The 17,031-nt window shown below is 57.1% G+C and overlaps 1 protein-coding gene across 8 annotated transcripts in view; it reads left to right on the top strand.

Annotated features, from left to right (window-relative positions):
• Positions 1 to 12,755, top strand: part of POC1A (POC1 centriolar protein A) — a 120,149-nt gene extending 107,394 nt beyond the window's left edge. For all 8 annotated transcript variants that reach the window (XM_069561444.1, XM_069561445.1, XM_069561449.1 and 5 more), the window contains one exon: positions 12,025 to 12,755. In XM_069561444.1, the coding sequence (XP_069417545.1) occupies positions 12,025 to 12,123 (99 nt within the window). In that variant the 3' untranslated portion in view covers positions 12,124 to 12,755. The remainder of the gene's footprint in view (positions 1 to 12,024) is intronic.
• The last annotated feature ends 4,276 nt before the right edge of the window (positions 12,756 to 17,031 follow it).

A 17,031-nucleotide genomic window follows, 5' to 3' on the forward strand; every position in this document is an offset into this window, starting at 1 on the left:
CATGAGTCTTCTGGTTGTGATGGGCAGCCCCAAATGGGCCTACGCAGCTCTGAGATTAACCAAGCCCTAGCTGACCGCTTGGCCCCTTGGTGCTCTCCTGAATGAAGCACCACGGGAGCTGCGAGGGGCTGCTGTCGGGCCTGCCATTTGTCTCTGCCTCTCAGCAGAGGGCCCTGTGGGCCTGGACTGTTGGTACAGACGCTCATTCTCCCCATGGTAGCCATGGCTGGGTGGAGGAGAAAAAGCAGAAAGGAGCTTTCAGCTGAGCAGAGCATGGCATTTGGGGGAAATGGTTCTGTAACCCCTATTCTGAACAGTACCTAGCTGGTGGCTTTAGCAAACTGCCCAAGATGAGAGGCTGGGTCTCCCAAGATGGGCAGTGGGCACTCAGCAGGGCAGGGGGAGCCTGTGAGTCCTGTATGCCTGTGGTGGGCCTGTTGGATGAGGGCCGCAACCTGACTTGCCAGGCTGTACTGAGGTTTTCAGACCTCTAGCAAGCTATCGAGCAATCTCTCTGACTTGTGACAGTTGTGTTTTATTGGGTGTTGGCTAATTGACTATTGTATATGGACTGCTGAAAATCTGAGTATCTGAAGGAATGGGATACTGAAGGTGGCCAAGGTTCATGCCCTGTTTGGACTCTCCCTGGAGCCAGAGCACAGCAGAGCCTGCGTAGTGCCTGGCATCCTGCCCCTTGGGGTCGTGTCCCTCCCTGACCCTAGGCTTCCCAGGTGGCCTCTTCATGGCTGGCAGAAGCCAGGGTTGGTGGAGAGTATGTGGCTCAGGTCTTCCTCCTGGTGGGGGTTGCACCTCATGGTCCCGGGAGCATCCAGTTTTATGGATGGTGGTGAGTGGACCTGCTTTTTACAGCCTCTTCTTTGGGGGTAAGCAGTAATATGGAAAAGCCTGTGTTTATTTAAAAGGAATTGTTATAAGGTCACAAGGAAGGTAAATTAGCCAAGATTCTCTAATCCCATAGCTAATCCACCAATAGAAAATAGTGTTCCATATACTTCCTGAAGAGAACTAGTCCTCATTAGAGGTGGGGGTCGGGGGGGGGGGTGCAGAAACGCCGGAGAAATCCTATATCCCTGAGATAATGTGAAGCAGAAATGTGGACTAGAGGGCTCAAGGGACAAAAGCTCATTTTGTGATGTTGGCAGCAGGCTGCGGGATGATGAGGAGTGGTTAAAAAGACAGTTGCTGAGCCCAGGCAGCTTGGGGGGAATGTCTTTAGAAGCTTGTTTTTCTGTGCATCAGCTGTGTGTGATCTGGACGAGTTAACCTATCAGACAGACATCAGCATGAGCGGGAATCTCCATTCCTTCGCCTTTAAAGCTCAGGCCTCGAAGCTTTCAGTCCCAACAGGTCGGGCATGGCGGGCGGGGGAAGGGGAGGAACTGGGCTGCTTCCTGGATTTCTGTCCTGCTTTGCACACCCTCACTTCCTGCTGAGGTCAGGAGGCTTCCTCCCTCCCCAGGCCAGCTGGCAGCAACCCCTCGGGCTCCAGCCTGTCTGCCCTCCTCTCCCTCCTCCACCGCTCCCTCAAGCCTCCCCAGATCCAAACCAAGTTGGGGGAATGTCCCTCAGCAGCCAGGCAGGGTCATCCTCAGGTGCCCCGGGACCTGGACCTGCCTCCTCTGCATCCTCGTGGCACTCAGGGTCTGGCGTGTGTCCATCCAGCAGTCAGTGTGCACCTGTGACATGCCCGGGGCTGTGCCTGGGAGCAGGAATAGACAGAAACTCTGTGCCTGTGAGGCTGGCACTCTGATGGCCATCAGCCGGCTGCTTGTGAGCGGGTGTTCACACCTCTGACTTGAAGGCCTCTGGCCCACAGACCTTCAGGCGCCAGTCTCAGGCTGGGGCCGAGACACAGACCTTTGGTGGTGGGAAGAGCTGAGCCCAGACCAGCAACCCTTCCCAAGGGAGATGGGTTAGCCCCTTCCGCCCCCACTCACCTCTGACATGTGGCGGCTGGCTGGCCAGGGTACCATTGAGTTAGAGCCCCGCATGTGTACACACGGATGTGTACCACCCTGAGAGCCAGAGCTGGAGCTGCCAGGAGACGAGGCTGAGCCAGGCAGGCGCTGGGCCCAGCAGCCCTGTGCTGTTTTGATAGCTCACAAGACCCCACAGCAAAGAGATTCCCCTTTTATTGCATCTGTTTTAGATCTTTAAAATCTGAGTGAAGTCAAAAGCATGCTACAGGGGAGATTAATTCCACATTTTTCCATCTTTGCAGTGAAACCCAAGGAAAGTTAGACGTTCTGTGCAGCACAGTCGAGTCGGGGGCGCTGAGCCAATGGGTGTTGCCCACAGCCTGACATGAGTGCCCCAGTGGCATGGCTGGGTGACTGTGCCCTCTCCCTGAGACTCGGGGTACATGGGCCCTCCATTCCCCCCAGGAATCTGGTTCCTGTGTTGAGGGAAGGGGGCTGGGGTGCCCCAGCCCCTCTGGGGAGACTGCCTGGAGGAGCCAGAATCAACCACAAGCCTGGAAGTGATTAAAAGGAACTTTCCGTCACAGGAGAACTTTAAGAAGCAGCCAGACCACCACGTGCCCTGATGGCTCAGACCCTGCGAGGCCTGACCACAGGCTGTCTTTGGGGCCTCAGCCAGGGCCCCTGTGAGCCAGGGGGCCATGTTCCCATGGTGAACCCCTGCCCAGAGCAAGTGCCATGTAAATGTTAGCTAAAGTGTTACGATGGCTCTATAAGATAAGGACTCTGAAGTCCAGGTCAGGTAACTTGCCAAGACCACTCAGCAAGGTAGTGGTAAAGTTCAGGTCTGAACGCAGGCAGTACAACCCCGGTGCCTGTGATCTCACTGCCCAGGACAAAGGGGGAGGCCGGCATTTTCTAAGGCCCACACCCGTGTGAGCACCACGACGTGCTGAGAGAGGAGGAGGGCAGGGACCGGCGCTGGGGTGGGGACAAGGAGCACTTCTTAGGGGCGCAGGGCTGGAGTGGGGCTTTGAGCAGGCAGGGTGGGGCAGGAGAGCAGTGGTGATGGGCAACACAGGCCTTGAGTGTAGGCCCAGGAGCCTGGCCTTTCGTCCTGTGCTATTGAACAGAAAAGAAATATAGCAGAAGTGGTGTGAAGGGCAGGGGGGTGGGATGTGTCTGGGAAGCCAAGGCAAAGGGATGAGGACTGAGGAGTGGTCATCTAGGCCTTCTTCCATCCGGGGATGGTCCTCCATCCGCGTGGGGGCCCACAGCACTGCCTGTGTGAGGGGGGTCCTGGGGCCAGGCGAGGAGGCTCTTTGGGCAGAGTCCTGACAGCACTGCCGTGCACAGCCACACACGGCCGCAGAGGGGGCCCCCTGTGGCAGCCCTTCCCAAGGCCTCCCCGGTCCGCTCAGCGCCCTGCATGCTCCCCACTGCCCTGCCCTCCCCCACCCTCTCCCCGGTGGCACCTCTGCCCTGCACGTCTCCCTTCTCAGCCTGACTGCCTTCCCACTCTGTAGCAGACGTGTGCTCATGTGGCTCTCCTACCCCCAGCCCTCTCAGCTTTCTTCCCTTCCAGACTGGGAGACCCCCAGTCTCCTGGTTTCCCATGAGACTGCCTTCCCAGGGCGATTTGAGCTCCCCTCGCCATGGGTCAGTGCACTGGAGGGGGCATGTGGCTGAATGTCAGCTCTCTTCCTCCGTCGTCTGTGTGAGCTCAGCCACGGTGTCCACCTCTGAGCCACCTGTCTCCCCTGCTCCAGGGAGACACAGGAGGACCTTTCAACCATAGAATCCAATACCACTCTCCACAGGGGGCCCCGAGCACCCTGGGGCTCTGCTCACAGCAGAGTGTGGACGGGGAAGTGCCATGGCTGCGGGTCGAGGGCTGCGGGAAGAAGGGCTGTTCCCGAGCTGGATGGCAGCGGGGAGGATGGCGGGGAAGCCTGCAGTGAGTCACCTGCGCACGGGAAGCTTTGTAAGGAACTCGCCAGATAGCTGAGAAAAATGTAGAGAGAACATCCTCATTCTTTCCCCTCCTTCAAGGTGGTGCTCACTGTCAGTCGTGGCAGCTTTGCCAGCAGCCTGCCCAGATGGGACTGGTGCTGCAGCGCTGCAGTGCCTGGAGCCCCCAGGAGCCAGCGTCTCGGTTACTGCCGGGGATGGGCCCCCGATGGGCGTGCGAGGGCCTGATGTCAGGAGGGCTCGTGGTGTCCTGAGGCCCCTCCGGGCTTTGCAGAACTTAGGGTGCTAGTAGTTTTCCTGCTGCATTTGCACACGGGGAGTGTGCAAGAGGTCGTCAGTCAAGATGGTGGCAGTGGTGGCTCTGGACAGAGCGGCAGCTGCTGGGAGGGACCTGGCTTGGAGGGTGCAGCTAGGTCTGTGTTCTGAAGTGCCAGTTTACTCAGCCCTGCTTCACTACCTGTTGTGAAACTAAGAGCCGTGGTTAGTTCCTGAGCTGAGCCTCTGCTCCCAGGGTCCCCTCTGGATCCAGCACTTGGAAAATTGGCCACAGGAGCGCCATTCTCCCTGGATGGACCTGCTCAAATTTGAGTCTGCTGAGGCAGTGCCAGGGAATGGAGGCTCCCCAACTCCTGTCCCATTTTGGCTGAGGGCCCTGGGGTCCCTCCTCCACTTTCCTTGTGGCCACCGCTCTTTTTTCCCTGTTTGGTAGCTCCAAACCTACCGCTGTGGCCTCTTGGCAGTGCCACGAGAGTGCTGTGTTCTCTGCCTTGGGACCTTGCCCCTGTGCACCTGGCGCTTGGCCTGTCTTGCGCTGTCTCCTCGCAGAGGCCTTAGGGCCTCCTGTCAGGGTTGGCACTCTCCTTCCCACGGGGGCTGGCCTGGGCTGTAGCCCCAGAGCAGGCGAGCCCGGTCGGAGGCTGGACTCCATGCGGAGCTCAGTCCCTGTGGGCCAGGTCAACACATGTCTTCTTGCATTCTCCCTAAACACAAAGTAAAAAGAGAGATGGGAGAAGAGGCTTAAGAAGGAGCCAGAAATGAGAGATGGGGGAAAGAGCTGAGGGAAAGTGCAGGACAAGCTCACCTGAGAGGAAACCAGGCCAGGGAACGTGTGTGCCTGAAAGGACCGTGCTGTTCCATGAGGCTGCAGGTAACTTACACCTGTCCTGCTGTGTTCCACGGCTTCCCAAGGTGGGGGATTATTCTCCCAGGGAGCACTGATTCTCGCCTGCCCCGTGTGATGCCCGCAGAACTCTCCCCTGGACTGGAGCGGAGCCCCTGGGAGTACAGCTGCCCAGCCTCTCGCAGGCAGAGGCCCCACGTACCTGCTTTGACTTCTCCCAGCGTCGCAGGTGTCCGAGGCCCCGTGGCAGGAGTGAGGGTTGAGGCTCCCCTTGGCCACCTTGGAGGCCAGAGGAGATACACCCAGGTTCTGTCCCTGCAGTCTGTGCCCTGAGGGGGCGCAGACGCCTGGTGACTCGATGCCAGCAGAGAAGAGGCATCTGAAGCAGGAAGGTTTGGAACTGTGACGCTGTCAAAATGTCCCCCGTGTTGCGTTCCCTCCCACTTGGAGTTTGGGGCCCCAGGTGCCAGACTTAGCACCGAGGACTGGCATTTTGGTGCAGCTCCTTCGGGCGTCACTATAATTCATAAGGGACTAAAAATAAAAGCCTGTCTCTTTAAAATTGGTTATTTTTACACCACACTCAGAAGGCCCTTCAGGGTGTTTCGTAAAGCATCACAGTTCACTGTTGAACTGTGAGCGAGAGGAGCGTCTCGCCCCCGTAGGAGACAGGTCACAATGTCTTCTCCCCCCTCAGCAGGAAAATCAGGATTCAGAAGATTCAGCCTTGCTGAGTCTCTCCCAGGGGGTTTTCCTCAGCGGGTTCTGACCAGATCATGACAGGAACCCCACCCATTGGCCCCAGCTGGCCTCTCCCGTGCTCTTGGGTTTGGTCCCCAATGCCTCCAGCATCCTGCTTCCTATGGGGTCCCTGGGTTGGGTGGTCCTTCAGTTGGCACCCGCTGAAGGGGCCGGGCTCTTTCCAGGGGTTTTCAGTGCCATCACTGATGTGGTCCTGCGCCTCGGCCAGAGTCCCCGGCACTGCACCGGCTTCTGCTCTCCAGTACCCAGGGGCTTGTGGATTCAGTCCCCTCTTCCTCTCCTGTCTCCCCTGGCCCCCTCTACCCCCATTAATGAGGATCATCTCAGAAATGCCAAATAACCCTGCTGCTGGCCCAGGCTTCTTCCACTGCCGCCCGTGCCTGCCTGGCCATTTCGGAGGGGCCTCAGCCTGTGCCCGCTCTCAGCCTGTGTTCTCGTTTCTCTCTCCCCATCTGACTCACCACCAGGCGGTGGTGGGTCATACCTCGTGGCTCTGAGTCTGTCCATGTTCGTCCTTAGCCCACCCACCACCACCTCCAGACCAACCCACCATCATACCTAATCACAGCCACTCCCAGACCATCGCCATGGAGCAGCCAGAGGGGCCTCACCCAGCCTCAGGCGCCCAGCCCCTTCCTGCTGCTCTGAGGCTGAAGCTGGGGCTGCCGGGTATGGCCTGCAGGGCCGACCCCATCTCCTGCCTCCTCCCAGGCCCCTCTCCTGCCTCTTGCCTTCCCTCCTACCCCAGGGCCTTCCTGTCCCTGGTCCCCTGTCCTCGGTCTTAGCCCACTCACTTCCTAGGGCCACCTCCCCTGGTTCTGACCAGGCAGCACCCAGCAATCTCCCAGCACACACTGCAGTCCCGACAGCTGCTTAGCACTGGCCTCCCACTCTCTGCGCATCCTGTGGGGCCAACTGATCCTGTGTGCTATGCGCCATTGTCACCCTGAACCTGGCAGGGACCAGCACAGGGTGATGCCCCAGATGATCTGAGTGAGTAAAGAAAGTGTCTCCTGCAAGGGTTGGCAAGCTTTTTCTTAACAGTCAATATTCTAGGCTCTGTGGGCCATAGAGTTTGTCATAACCACTCCACCTGCCCTTGGGGCAGCCATGGACAAATGTAAGCACGTGGGCATGGCAGTAAAACCTTTTTTTATAAAAACAGTCCGCAGACTGAGTGTGCCAGCCCTTGGTCTAGAGAAACAACAGAATTCATTGAACAGCAAACAGGAGTGTTTCTAAGGGAATGCTTTTCCTTAAGGACTGTGGCTTCCTGGAAATTGTTGGTAATAGCAGGAGAAGGTGTTTCTGGAACAAGCCCCCAGGTGATTCTCTGACAGGTGTGACTTTGAAAGTGAAACTTCTGGTTCCCCTATGGCTGTGACCCTGGGAGGCAGACAGTGTTGGGCAAAGAGTGATACTGTCCAGGCATGGAGTCCGAATTCTGTTTCCTATTGCTCTGATTCAGAGGAAGGTGCTTCATTTAAAGTGGAGCCCAGTCTTGTGAGGGGTCAGGTGCCAGTGGTGACCTGGGCGAGTCCTACAACTTAGTTGGGGTCTGACTGCTTGTCTTGTAGGGAGAGCACCCCAGTGAGAGATAGTATCTAAAATAAGGGTGTTAGGGTCGCTTGTCATTGCATACATATTAAAATTAAAAGGTTTTTGTTGATATATCCCTATATTACTGCCTTTTCATCAGAGAAGGCAATGGCACCCCACTCCAGTATTCTTGCCTGGAAAATCCCATGGATGGAGGAGCCTGGTGGGCTTCCGTCTATGGGGTCGCACAGAGTCGGACACGACTGAGCGACTTCCCTTTCACTTTTCACTTTCACGCATTGGAGAAGGAAATGGCAACCCACTCCAGTGTTCTTGCCTGGAGAATCCCAGCGACGGGGGAGCCTGGTGGGCTGCCGACTGTCGGGTTGCACAGAGTCGGACACAACTGAAGCGACTTAGCAGCAGCAGCATTGCCTTTTCATAGCTCAAAATTGTGACTTTCATGATAATTCCAAACCTAAATGTTCAGCTAGATAAGAGACTGCTTTGTGGACATGGGAGGTGTTTGAGGCCTGGGAACCGCCTCAGAGAGTAGCCAGATGATGTGAGGACAGTGCTGGGTGGCCGTCGGGGGTATCCCTTCCGGCTGCTTCTGCCCATTTAATCCAGAGCCACCAGACCAAGTGGCCTGGACAGAAGGTGGCTACCGCTGGGTGAAAAGAGAGATCCATGGCTGTGTCCTCAGGCAGTTTGAGCTTGGGCACAGGGCGAGGGGCGATCAAGACTGCTGGGGCCCAGGGCCGGTAGTCCTCAGCCCTGCCACAGTGAGCCAGGGGAAGAGGACTAGGCTGGGGCTCTCCTTACACATGGATGGGGATAAAGCAGACGTGCGCAGTTCATGGCACGCTAGCCCTCACTCTGAAGCCAGGCCACCAGGGTTCACAGTCCAGGTTTGTCATTTGTATGCTGTGTGACTGTGGGCAGGTTAATATCACTGTGCCTTGGTTTCCTCTTCGGAAAAATATGGGATGATAAGTGCTCCCGCCCTGAGGGGTCATATTGGAGTGCTTGGAACATTGTGAGCACTCCATGTCAGCTGCCAAGAACAGCCCCTGGAGCTGTGTGTGTCAGGAATTAAGATGGGGCTTCCCTGGTGGCTCAGTGGTAAAGAATCTGCCTGCCAATGCAGGGGAAGACGTGTTCAGTCCCTGGTCCGGGAAGATCCCACATGCAGCCGAACAGCTAAGCCCACGTGCCTGCAAGCCATAGAGCCTATTTCTGCAATAGGAGAAGCCACTGCAGTGAGACAGAAGCCCGCACAGCAACAAAGAGCAAGCTCAGCAGAGTCAGGGTTGCCTCACCCCCACCCCGAGCCCGTCCTGGGTCTTCCCTCAGGTCTGGGCTTCGGGGGCCTCGTGTCTGGATGGCACAGGGCCAAGGAGAGTGTATGAAGCTGCCTGGTTTCTCCAAGGTCAACAGACGGGAGGGCCCTCTCTGTGGAAGAATTTGGACCCCAGAGTCCCGGCTGATGGCTTTTTTTTTTTTAATATTCATTTATTTGTGTATTAATTTGACTGTTAGTTACTGTGTGCAGGATCTTTTCATTATGGCATGCTAACTCTTAGTTGCAATGTGTGGGATCTAATCCCTGACCAGGGATCAAATCCAGGCCCCGTGCACTGGGACCGCAGAGTCTTAGCCATTGAATCACCAGTTCAGTGATGGCTGTCTTTCCCAGACACTTTGCCCAGACCAGTCTGCCCAGGAGCCAGAACCCTTGACTCCTCGGCCCCTTCTCCCGTTTCCCTTGGCCCTCCTTAAAATTAAGTTGCTAATCCTATGACACCACGTCCAGCTGGACCATTTCCTTCTTTGGGACCTGCCACAACACCTGACTGTCACCCCCGTGGGGGATTTGTGAGAGGCTGGGACCAGGTCGTTCACCCTTGAATAAAAGGAAAGTGAGGTGACTGGGCTGGGAGCAGGGACTCAGAGGGACTGCGGAGGTGTTTGCCTTTCCAGTGCTTCTCCTCACCTTCCAGGGCAGGTTGGCCTTGTCTCCAGGCCTGGGGAGTATGGGCACCAGGTGGCAGGAGGAAAAGTCCCAGGGCTGGACCAGGGCATGAGGTGGGGTAAGCTGCGAGCAGCCTGTTTGGTGTGGCCCCAGGCGCGCAGGACTGAGGGCAGGGCTCTGCCCTGGATGCCGAGGCAGCACGTGTTCACGGAGGCATGCTGAGCCCACAGGTAAAGGTCACAGTGCAAACTGGGCACAGGACATGGCCCAGAATCTCATCTGTCCCTGTGAGGGTCTCTGCTGCCTCCTCACTGCTGCCAGCAGCCGGGGAGTACAGTGGAGGCCTGGCCGCTCCCTGCAGGTGGCCTGCCTGGCCTCTCACTGTGTGTGCTGCCAGCCCTGAGCACGTCTGACTCCTGCTACTTGGCTGCCCCCATCGGAGCCTTTCCACCACTGGGGAAGCCCTCTCTCTGGTGGAAGGAAGGTGCATCAGCAAATCAGAAATCAGGGCTTCCGGGCTTCACGTTATCAGAAGGGATAACTGTTTCTCATGAAAATGAGGTCCCATGCTCTAGTGGGATAGGATTATTAAGACAGATTTGTGAAGAAGAGATTGTTCTGACATACAGAATTCCAAAGCTGTGCTGCTCTCACCGGCCATTCCTCCAGCTCAGAAGGGGTTTGATGGGATCCTACATGACTGGGAAGAGTCTGGTGGACTAGATCAGCGCCTGGTGGCTGCCAGCCAGCATCTTGGCAGATTAGGCTGGGCACACCAGGAGTGGGGGAGTGGAGACCAAACAGAGATGATGCGGCTCTTCCAGAAGCTTGCCTGGGGGAAGGGGAGAACCTGCAGAGTTGAGAGGGGTGGGCTTTTTTTTCCCAGCCCATTTGTCTATAACATGGTATGAAACACCCCGTCAAGCATTTATAGCTCCCAAAGGAAGGACCTCCCAACACCTTCCATTTCAGTGGCTTGAGGTGAAATAGATAATGCTTTTTTGTTCAAAGAAGTTTAACATCATCAAATTTAATGACCATATTTCTACTGAGCTTGAGTAACCCCCGCCCCCCTGCCCGCCATGGAACACTCTACTTAGTTAGCCCCATGAAATGCGTGGCACCCCTGATATTGACATTGGCCCAAAACCCACTGCCTCCACATTTGGCAATTCAGTCCCTATGGAAAAACATTTCTTTTAAGTGTGTGTGTGTTGGGGGGCAGTGCTGGCCAGAGGAGGACAAGCTGGCTGGCTCCCCACTGCGGCCTGGAGTCCAGGGCCATCGGAAAAAGTCTGGATGAGGAATGATTCTGGAGCTTGGCTCAGTGTGGGTTTTGCAGCAGCCAGTGGAAACTTCCAGGAATGCTACTCTGGGCCAGCCGGGGGCTATTTCCGCTGCCACTTTCAGGAGCCACAGACCCCCTCTGTGGCTGGCCGGCCAGTAGAGGGGAATGTGATCGTCTCTTTCAGCTCAGCTCTGCCTCTCAGGCTGCCAGTTCGTATTCCACAGGCAGCAGCCTTTCAGGCTCTGTCCTGTGCCCTGGGGCTCAGAGCCCCTGCAACCCAGCCAGCTTGTTTAGAAGGGGCCAGCCGCCAGGAGGAGCAGCCTCCATGAGGCTGATATCCGTGTGGGATGCTGCGAGAATTTATAGCAGCCTTAGAGGGGAAACTCCCTCCCCAAATGTTTCAGCGTTTTATTAAATATGTGAAAGGAAAGTTTCCTTTCTACTGGACCAAGGCCCAGAGCCTCCATGGAGCCTCAGGGAAGGTGGCAAAACCTCTTGGGAAAGCCCACAAATGGGTGAAATTAAGAGAAAGTCTTGTTTCTTAATCTGAGCCCTTTCTAATGCCTGTAGGCTACAAGGCAAGGAACCAAGCCTGCTTCATTCCTGGTGGACTCGCCCAGGGCCTGCGTGGGCCTGGACACTCCTGCCTTTCTGCCAATGCTCTGTCCAAAGGCAGAGGCGGGGGGCAGGTTTTGCAGCCTTGTCTGAGGGCCAGGTTGGCAGAGCAGCCATCATGCCGGGTGTGCAGGAGAGGCCAGAGAGTCAGTCTCTGCCCCCCAGAGGCCAACATGATGAGCATTGTCGCCGTGGCCACATGGGCCAGGCTGACACGTGCTGGGCACCCATGCTGTCACCTCACAGTCTCCAGGACTGCTGTGAGCTTGACATTATCGTTCCTGTTATAGTGGAGAAAATGGACTCAGAAACAGGGCGTTAGGGCCTCAGTCCCAGACAGCACATTCCTGCAGCGGTCCCCAGTGGGCTCGGACGGGCAGTGGCCCTCGTGGGCTCAGGGTTCTCACCTCCAAGCCTGGGAAGCCTCTCCAGTTGTGCAGATCAGAGGCCTGGGCAGGGCCCAGGTGGAGTCCCTTCATTTGTGGGTGCAGCTTTCTCATCTTCGGGATGGAGATGGTTGATGGTCTCTGCAAGGACAGAGCCTGGCCCAGATGAGCAAGTGCTGCTGCTCTGTAACTCAGCCTAAATGTCAGGCCACGAGGCCTGCTGTCCCTCACTGTGTCCTTCTGCTGCCCACAAGCAGCAGAGAACCACCTTTCCACACCAGCAGGAGCAGACATGAGGACCCAGGGACAGGGCACCAAGCAGGAGCCTGGGTGGGAAAAGACGGCGTTTGTTCCGGGGCAGCTGAGCAGGCCTGGCTGAGGGCAGCCCAGGGGCCCCTCCATCCTGAGCCTGACCGTTTATTTTGCAGACGGTCTCCATCTTGGAGCAGCGGCTGACACTGACAGAAGACAAGCTGAAGCAGTGTCTGGAGAACCAGCAGCTAATCATGCAGAGAACAACACCGTGATCAGGGGAGCGAGAATCAAGAGCTCGGTCAATTCGGGGGGTGGCAGGTCGGGGATTGTACTGGACACGTGGGTAAATAAATAAGATTCAGCCCTGGGAACCATATCCACCCCAGAGCCCAGGGGCTGTGCACCTATGCCCTCCACCCAACTGTCTGCACCCAGAGACTCCACCTGGTGATGGGAGACCCCCATAGGCCAGGCCCACGTATGCACAAATGATATGCCTAGTTTACTGTGAAGGAGCCGCTCCACATTAATGTTTGTTATCTTGGAGTCTTAAGGAGCCCTGAGTTGGAGCTCTCCTCTGGAGGCGAGAGCCCCAAGCCACCCTGCTTTTCACTCGTCCCTTACTGACCTTCCTGCCATGTGACTGGCTTTGTCCTGCATCCCAGAGTAGAGGTGGACCACTTGTTGGTTGGATGAGCCAATAGTTTCCTTTAAATCTGACAAAAGGCCCAAAGTGGGCCCATCTGTCCGATTTATCCAGGAACAAGCCCTCTGGAGGGGATGGTGGCTTTGCAGTGGCCTTGATTTCTATCCCACATGTTTCCTGGGGCCTGGGGGCTTCTTCCTCTGCATCCATGAGGGCAAAGGAACCTGAACATTAAAATGAACTTGATGGAGCTCGTCACTGGAATGGCTTGTTCTGAGTGAGACCTAATCAGTCCCTCCATCCCCAGGGTCCATAAAGGGAGAACAAAATGACATCTGGGGAGGGCCCCTGCCAGCATCACCTCCAGAGCCCTGCACACCTTGCTTGCCGCTGTTCAGGGTCTTCAGGAGCAAGGACAGCCAGAGTCCCTCTGGCTGGCGCGTCCGGCTGCTTCAGCTGGGACCTGGAGGCTTCAGGCACCTGCTTGTCCCCTTGCTCGTGAGGGTTCCATAGGCTGCTTCCCTGCATCCGTGCAGGAAAGCCAGGCAAGTGTTCTCCATATGTCTGGGTGTCATCCATATCTCTGCATTCAGCCTCTTGGGGCCCAGCCAGCCAGGGAGGTATTTACCCTCCAACATACCTGCCCAGCCCAGGGGCCTAGGGGAGCGGGTGGTGGTAGAGTCCCCGGAACTGTCAGTACCAGGCAGCTAGTGAGGTTCCCAGCCGCTGCAGGTTCCAGGTGGGAGCAGAGGCTGAATGCCTCAGAGCTGAGGCTGGCAAGAGGCAGCCTGTGTTGAGTCCTGGTGAATGAGCCTGGGGGAGCTGCTTTGCCACCTGGGTGGGGAGAGAGCTTCAGTCTGGAGTCAGGCCTCAGGCTCTGCCTTTGGCTGAGCTGTGTGACCTCCACATGGTGATATGACCTCTGAGCCTTAGGGTCTTGTGTCAGGTAGCAGTGGTGACCACCCCACCAGGTAGGCACTTGACAGGGCCGTGCTCCCTGGCCCACCTGTCCCTCCAGGAGGATGGAGCTTGCTGGATGGGCAAGAGGCTGACGACTCAGGACATTTCAGAGCCCCAGGAACCTGCTGCAGTCCTCCACATGGCCCTGCTAGTATGTAGAAGAACCCGGAAGTCTTGCTGGTCTAAACTGTCAGGTAAGCTCCTCAGCTGCCTCGGGAGGTCATGGTTCCCAGTCTCTGAAGGCTTTTTTATTTTAAAGGAGATATGGTTTATCTATTTAATATTTATTTGGCTGTGCCCAGTCTTAGTTGCTGCATGTGGGATCTTTCGTTGTGGTATTCAAACTTTTAGTTGCATCACGTGGGGATCTATTTCTCCAACTAGGGGTCGAACTGGGTTCCTACACTGGGATCATGGAGTCTTGGCCACTGGACCACCGGGGAGGTTGCCCTGGAGGCCTTTAGGGAAAGTCCGAGTGGCCCCAAGTCAGCTTGCTCAGGGGGGACACAGCTTGTGGGCCAGGCTTGTCCGTCCCTCCCAGGCTGGCTGCCCTGCCCCTGAGGAGACATGGGCGGCCTTGTTGTGGTCGGTGGAGCCGGAGCTCCCAGATGTTGGGGCTGTGGCGATTCGAGTAGCCTGTCCAGGCGAGGTCCTCTCCAGAGGAGAGGTGGCCCTTGCTGGGGACAGCAGGACAGGTGGCCCTTGCTGGGGACAGCAGGACAGGAGCTGGGTCTCCAAGGCATTGTGTCCAGCTCTGCTCGCAGACCAGGCAGGGTTGCTGCCCATCACGCCTTCAGTTTATACCAGGATCGAGTTTTTAATTTTTCTCTGAAATATCCCCTCCTCAGTGAGAAAAAATGGGTTTGAGAGTCTGTTAAGGATTTGGGAAATGGCCTAGGAGGCTGTAGTGTGGTATTTTCCCCACCACCATTATCAGATATAAACAGTCTAGACAGGGTTGCTTACCCCCACCCCCCAAGAGCACACAGCTTGTCTGGTGCCAAGGTATCGGTGTGACCTGGGCTTCCCCAGATGGAGGGGGACAGAGCTGTGCCCACGGGCTGTCTGGGAGGGCTTTGCACGACGGGTTGGACCAGGGCCTCCTGAGGGCTTTCCTGCCACCCTCACCTGCACTGATGGAGTCACCAGCCAGGCCTGGGACAGGGGAGGAGGATGGTTCTTGGAGAGCTGTCTTTGTCTTTGAAACATCACAGATACCTGCCGCCCCCAAGCCGGGGGGTCAGTGTGAGTGACCAGGCTGAGGCGCAGTGCGAGGCTCAGCTAGGTGATGCTGGCTGTGCTGGTGGCTGGCAGGTCTGCTGGGGGGTTCTCACAAGCTGCTGGCGACGGGGAATGTGAGGTGACTTGGCCCGGTTGGAGGCCCCGTGACGGCCTTTCTTGTCTCCCCAAATGACACTCCCTGCTAGCCCACCCCAGCAGCTCCCCTGTGGCTGGGGCTCTTACCAGTCCCCCAGTTGTGCTGCCAGGCTCAGAAGCAGTCCTCTAGAAATGTAAATGCCTCAGCTTAGCTGTCATCTCTCCTAATTTTGGATTTTGGTAACTCAGATTCCAGAAAACCAAACTGCAGGGTTTTTTTTTTTTTTGCCTAGGAAGATGTTTTTAGGCCAGGGGGCTTTTGTTAGGAAGTACGTCTTCATGGCAGATCCCAACCCCACACCCCCATCCCTTCATGCTCTAATTTTCCTACCATGCGGAATGAAACAAGTGTCTCTGACTTAAGTTGCAGCCCCCTACCTATCCTTTGCCAGATTCCGGGAATGGATCTGTACTTCCTGCCAGAGAAAGAGAGAGGCAGGTCAGGTAGGCTCCAAACCAAGACAGAAAGCAGCAGCAGAGTCCAACCCCTGCCTGTGGCAAGCCTACCACCCTTTCCTCCTGAGGCACCACTCCCAGGAGCCCAGACAGGCTAAGTGTGAACGGGTCCCCGCAGACCTGTGTCCCTCCAGAGACTTGAGGGGCATGAGCCAGACTGTCCTGGAGACTGCCATCCTCACATCCAGCAGCAATCTTGTCCCTGGTCTCCTGATCTCCACAGGGGTGTGCTGCTTGAGAGCAGGCAGGTGAGGGCCCCTGACCCACCACCACAGTCCGCTCTGCCCCCTGCTAGCTCCATGACCTTAGGTTCAGTAACCTTGTGGAGACGGTTTGTGAGCTAGTTCCTGATCCATTGGGCACAGAAGGTGCCCAGAGCAAGTGTGCTTAGTGTGTGGCTGGAGAGAGACTTCTGGCGGTTCAGACCCCTTCTCCAGAACTTGGCCTGTGTCCAGGAGGACGCAGTCTGATGGTCCCAGAGTTGTGCTGGCTCTGAAGTTCTCCGTGACCAGAGTTCTGGTCTCTTGACCCCATGACCGCTGCCATGGGCATCCCCAGTGGTGGTGAGGGAGCTGGGCTGGCAGACAGCCCCCCCAACCCCCACCCGAGAAGGCAGGCCCTCCAAGGCGGCCACTAGGGCCAGCGCAGGCTTGGGGGTGGGTGTTTGTGATTGCCGGGAATCCCGGAAACCCAGCCCGCTGAGCAGGCTCGAGGGTGGTGAGTCACACTGTCCCGGCTCTTTGTCATTAGCCTTGTCTTCCTAAATGATCTGCTCAAGATGAGCCCCTGATGGCTCCAGCCTTCATGGGTGTGTGGTCATTTAAGGGGCACAGACATCAGCCCCAGAGTTTTCTCCAAGCATTCCCTCCACCCCTGTTCCAGGCTGCCAAGGGAACCACGTTGCCAAGGCAGCAGTGGCAGACTGAAGGCGCTAGCTCACTTCCTGTGAGCGTCACCACCCTGACACCAGGCCATGTCCCGTTGTTGGGTGGGCTCCAACCCACCCCAGCTGTCACCCTAGCACCCCAGGCTCACTCTCAGTCACTCTGGGGAAGTCTCTAGAGGCCCAGCGCGTGGGGCCCTCACATCCAGGTTCAAGGATGAGTCTGGAGCCAGGCCAGACAGCCTGGGGCGAAGCCATTAGGAAGCTTTCTGTGCCAGCCCCTCCTCCGGCTGGGAGCTGCTGTGTGGAAACACTCTCCCCAGAACCTATTTATAGAGCAAGGCTGAGCGTGGTCTCACTTCAGGTGAGGCCACCTTGAACCCCCCTCTGCCTGGGCGTGCTGCTGTGACAGGAACCTCGACCCCCGCCCCCCAGTCTCCTACCACCTGTGAGAAAGCTGCACCGCTAGATAAGGGCCCTGGGCAGGAGCGGAAGTCCTGTCCTGCAGCTTCCGCTTCTCAGCCCGAAGCTGCTCTTGCGGGCACGAGCACTTGCTTCTGAAAGCGGGACTTTGACTCTCCCTCGGGTGCTCGGTGTGCAGAGGCTGGGCCTGGAGGAGCCAGTGGGCTCATGGGCTCCCTCAGCCGCGCACACTGACTTCAGCTTCTGGCCTCCGGCCTCCTCCAGCTAGGCAGCTGGCCTCAGCCCTGGTGTGGAGACTGACTGCAGAGCCGTGGCCGTCCCCAGGCACCTGGGGCCCACGTTCACCCAGTCCGTCTTGTTCTCCTGGTCTCAGGCCTGGCCGAGGGCACCGGTGCCCTGCAGATGCTCTGCTCAGCTGGCCTCTCCTCCAGACCT

This window comes from Ovis canadensis, chromosome 19, assembly GCF_042477335.2.
Source record: "Ovis canadensis isolate MfBH-ARS-UI-01 breed Bighorn chromosome 19, ARS-UI_OviCan_v2, whole genome shotgun sequence".
Lineage (NCBI taxonomy): Eukaryota > Metazoa > Chordata > Mammalia > Artiodactyla > Bovidae > Ovis > Ovis canadensis.